General features: G+C 34.1%; 2 protein-coding genes across 2 annotated transcripts; one reads left to right on the forward strand and one right to left on the reverse strand.

Annotated features, from left to right (window-relative positions):
* The first annotated feature begins 138 nt into the window (after window positions 1–138).
* Window positions 139–2,088, forward strand: LOC128386062 (uncharacterized). The gene is made up of 5 exons (XM_053345024.1): window positions 139–590; window positions 675–820; window positions 874–1,044; window positions 1,111–1,255; window positions 1,423–2,088. Exons 1-5 carry the CDS (start codon window positions 249–251, stop codon window positions 2,011–2,013), a joined length of 1,395 nt encoding a protein of 464 aa, XP_053200999.1. The 5' UTR covers window positions 139–248; the 3' UTR covers window positions 2,014–2,088.
* LOC128386063 (phospholipid phosphatase 3-like) lies at window positions 1,991–3,776 on the reverse strand. The gene is made up of 6 exons (XM_053345025.1): window positions 3,606–3,776; window positions 3,365–3,464; window positions 3,081–3,215; window positions 2,854–3,005; window positions 2,462–2,788; window positions 1,991–2,397 (listed from the first exon to the last, which is right to left on the reverse strand). Exons 3-6 carry the CDS (start codon window positions 3,142–3,144, stop codon window positions 2,086–2,088), a joined length of 855 nt encoding a protein of 284 aa, XP_053201000.1. The 5' UTR covers window positions 3,145–3,215; window positions 3,365–3,464; window positions 3,606–3,776; the 3' UTR covers window positions 1,991–2,085.
* Between the last annotated feature and the right edge of the window lie 117 nt (window positions 3,777–3,893).

Consider the following 3,893-nt stretch of genomic DNA (forward strand, 5'->3'; position numbering starts at 1 on the left):
TCTAATCAAATTGATCATTCTCGCAGTCATTTAGAAAAATAGAAAAGTAATTGATTGTTTACCTTAATTGTTTGGAAACTATTCAATTAGATCTGTTGATATTTCCATTAGATTTTAATTGCAACAATTTATTTCTATGAAAGTGTCGCCATCTCATGAGTGTTTAGATAACTAAAAATTAGAAGAAAAATTTTTCTTCTCAACATGTGATTTTGTTTTTCTTTTAACCGATTTCACTGTTAATTATTATGACAATTGTTTCTGGTAAATGGACATCGTCGTCGATACGTCGGTGTTTCATCGACTATTTTGTCAACAAACATGGACATCAGTTCATCCCGAGTAGTTCAGTTGTTTCACCTGATCCGAGTTTACTTTTTGTCAACGCAGGAATGAATCAATTCAAGGATATTTTCATCGGGAAAATTGGAGATAATCATCAATTTAATCATCTCAAACGAGCGGTTTCTAGTCAGAAGTGCATTCGTACTGGTGGTAAACATAATGATCTCGATGTGGTTGGTTACAATTTGAGACATCACACCTTCTTTGAGATGCTTGGGAACTGGTCTTTCAACGATTACTTCAAGGTAAAGTAGAACTTGATTTAGTTAATCTCTTGGATTCTTAAAGATTTGATCAGTGGTTCTAATCCTGTTTTCTCTGATCATTAGAAAGAAGCTTGTTCCATGGCTTTAGACTTGATAACAAACGAATACAAATTACCTGTTGAACGATTGATGATCACATACTTTTCCGGTGATGAAAAGCTCTCAATTGCTGAAGACGAAGAGACCAAGGAAATCTGGTTATCCCTTGGGTTGGTTTTTAATTTGATTTTCTTCAAGTTCCTTCTCAGTAATAATTGATTAGTTTACCGCAGGATCGTCTTATACCCTTAGGGGTAAAGGAAAACTTCTGGGAAATGGGAGAATCGGGTCCATGTGGTGTCTGTTCAGAGATTCATTTCCAATTGGAACCACAATCACGTTCTCTCGGCGATTGCTTAGAGATTTGGAATCTCGTTTTCATGCAATACAATAAGTGTGTCAATCTCACCGATGTAATAGAAATTTAATTTAATCTAATCTCTTTCATCTTTATTATCAGAGATAAAACTGGAAATCTTGAAAAATTGTCTTCCAATCACGTGGACACTGGAATGGGATTGGAAAGAATGACCTCCGTTCTGAATGGTGTCAATTCAAATTACGACACTGATCTGTTTCAACCTTTGTTCGATACAATCTCCAAAGTAGGTTAATTACATTTCGAGTTTTAATTACCATTAGAAAACTGATCATCTAAACTTTTCTCAATGACATTTACTTACGTTAACTGTTGACCAGTTTTTCATCATCAACTTTTCATGGAATTGGAATGAAACAACTTATTGAATTTCAATCATTTCCATTTCTTTAGATGACTGAATGTGAGCCTTATCGAGGGTCACTTACTGACCAACGCGATGTTGCCTACAGAATAATTGCCGATCATTTGAGAATGATAACAATCTCTCTTGCCGATGGATTAGAACCTGGAACCAAAGATGCCGGGAGACATTTTCGAAAGCTTTTTAGAAAAGTTTTCGTTCATCTTTTGTACGATTTCAACTATTCTCACCCAGAGAAAGTACTTCTTGAATTGGCTCAACAAGTTGGAAATAATCTTGGCGATTTTTACTCAGAAGTTCCAATGAAAATGGAATCCATCCGATCAACAATTAAACGGGAATCTTCACTAGCCAACGAAATAATTAATAGGGCCAACAATATGTTCGCAAAAATTGCTGATAGACTTGATTCGAAGAAAGAAACAACAATTAGCGGTGAAATAGCTTTCGATCTGTTTCTCAATGGAGGAGCTTCGACTTTCATGATTGACAAAATGGCTTCGACAAGGAGTTTGAAGGTTGATTGGAAACAATTCGAAGTGAATTTCGAAAAACATAAAGCTAAATCAGCCGAAGGGTTAGAGGATAAACGGGGAGTTAGAAAATTTGTAAAGAGTTGAGATTTAATTGTTAATAGAACCAAATATCTAAATAAGTTTCCGTAGATACAAGAATAAATGAAGATTATTGATTCATTGTTCCTCCGATTCGATTGCTGAATAAGATGAGCGATTATTCTCTTGAATTAGAGCATTGTCTTCAGGGTTTTGTCTTTGAGTTAAACATCCCCATGTGGTCAACTTCAGATCATCAGCAGCCCATTTAACTGTACAATAAGCTGTTAGTCCTCCAACAATGAGACCAACTCCAACATCGCTTGGATGATGTTTGTAATCAGAGATTCTAGTTAATGCAGTGTATAAAGCCAAATAAAAGGCTAACGATTGTAAGAGCGATTTCAAAAGTACTAATTTTGGGCAACGAAGTCTTGATTGGAGATACATCTATATCAATGGAAGAAACGTTATTAACATTGTTTATTCATTCAACTTAAGTTATCCAACTTACCGATATGAAGACTGCAGTATAAGCGGCCCAAGACGAGTGACCTGAGAAAAAGGACATTCGTGCATCAGAATTCTCATAAGTGCACACATAATTTTCAATATATTCAACTGGAGATCTTCCTTCACATGTTATATTAGGTCTACATAAAGCTAGAAAGTGTGGCCTGAGTCGCCCAACCGTATATTTTGCGACCGATGTAATCGATACCGACGCAGTAGCACCAAAAGCAAATAAAATTAGGATGTGATAAAGTGTCCAACTGTATTGTTTCAATGCTTGTTGCCCTCGGACCATTCGGGGTAATCGGTAATACTCTGTGCCGATAATCTTGACGAAAGAAAATTAAAAAGAATTAATATCAGAGGAAACTTGAATATAAATTTTCCACTTACAATCAATAAGATCAGAACGGTTGATACCATGTAGAGTTCACTTGAACTGACAGTCGATGATCTAACAGGGTAACGAATCGATTCATCTCCACAAAAAAAGCCTCGGCGATATGGACTTCCAACAAGAGCCAAAATGAAGAATGGTAAAAATGCTAAACAAACATTTGAATCATTAGTTAATTATAAATATTACAAGAAAATCAGACAAATTAAATGAATATACTTACTGGCAAAACACAAAATGAGATCATAGAAAATCTTGCAAATGAGATTACCACTGATCGTCGCCATGTTGTTGATAACTTTGTCTCTATCACAGCTTGTAAATAGTTAAACAATTGGTAAAATCTTTCCAATTGAGACTAACCATTAGTAAACAATAATTCAATTACAATGAGTCAATTATGATCGACAATCAATCAAAAAACAAAATGATTAATGAAACAAATGAAAAGGATTAGTAACCAAGATTGTAGAGATAGAAAAGCAAATCAGATGAACAAAATCTTACCAAAAAAAAAGAATGTGAAATCCTCACTATAAACGTTAGAGATGAAATGTCAAATTTATCACAGTCAAAGAATCGTCGTTAATTAATGACAGAAACAAACCTAAAATCAGTAATTAAAACAAATTAACAAATTGAATTGAATTCTGGTTGGTCTTTTTTTCAGAAACAAATTCAGTTAATACAAAACAAGAATCAATGTAAACAGACACAAAGAAGATGCACAAACAAAGTCTGGTCCCACCTTCAACCAGATTAACAAATGAACTGAATGTTATCACCGAAATGACATCATGACAAAATGGAACAATTAGAAAAGATTAAAAAGTGATTAGTAAAAAAATGGATTAATTAAATTAATGGAACAACAAATTGCAACTATTTTACAAAGAGACAAAAAACTCTTTGTAGAAACAAATTGATCTTAGAGGAAAAAGAATTTGCAGTTAGTTTCATTTTCTTCCACCAGGTGGAGCGTTTGCGTAGAATTTTTGTCTCTCTTTCTTTTCGACGCAACTGTAAAATTATGTAA

Source organism: Panonychus citri, unplaced genomic scaffold (genome assembly GCF_014898815.1).
Source record: "Panonychus citri isolate SS breed McGregor unplaced genomic scaffold, ASM1489881v1 Contig00063, whole genome shotgun sequence".
NCBI classification, from domain to species: Eukaryota; Metazoa; Arthropoda; class Arachnida; order Trombidiformes; family Tetranychidae; genus Panonychus; species Panonychus citri.

Excerpts from the sequence above, each read along its gene's own strand:
- LOC128386063 (XM_053345025.1), bottom strand. The coding sequence starts at position 3,144 with ATGGCGACGATCAGTGGTAATCTCATTTGCAAGATTTTCTATGATCTC. Across the intron at positions 3,006-3,080 it reads TCTCATTTTGTGTTTTGCCA|CATTTTTACCATTCTTCATT; the intron begins GTAAGTATATTC and ends ATGTTTGTTTAG. Across the intron at positions 2,398-2,461 it reads ATACTGCAGTCTTCATATCG|ATGTATCTCCAATCAAGACT; the intron begins GTAAGTTGGATA and ends CCATTGATATAG.
- LOC128386062 (XM_053345024.1), top strand. The coding sequence starts at position 249 with ATGACAATTGTTTCTGGTAAATGGACATCGTCGTCGATACGTCGGTGT. Across the intron at positions 591-674 it reads CTTTCAACGATTACTTCAAG|AAAGAAGCTTGTTCCATGGC; the intron begins GTAAAGTAGAAC and ends TCTGATCATTAG. Across the intron at positions 1,045-1,110 it reads GTTTTCATGCAATACAATAA|AGATAAAACTGGAAATCTTG; the intron begins GTGTGTCAATCT and ends CTTTATTATCAG.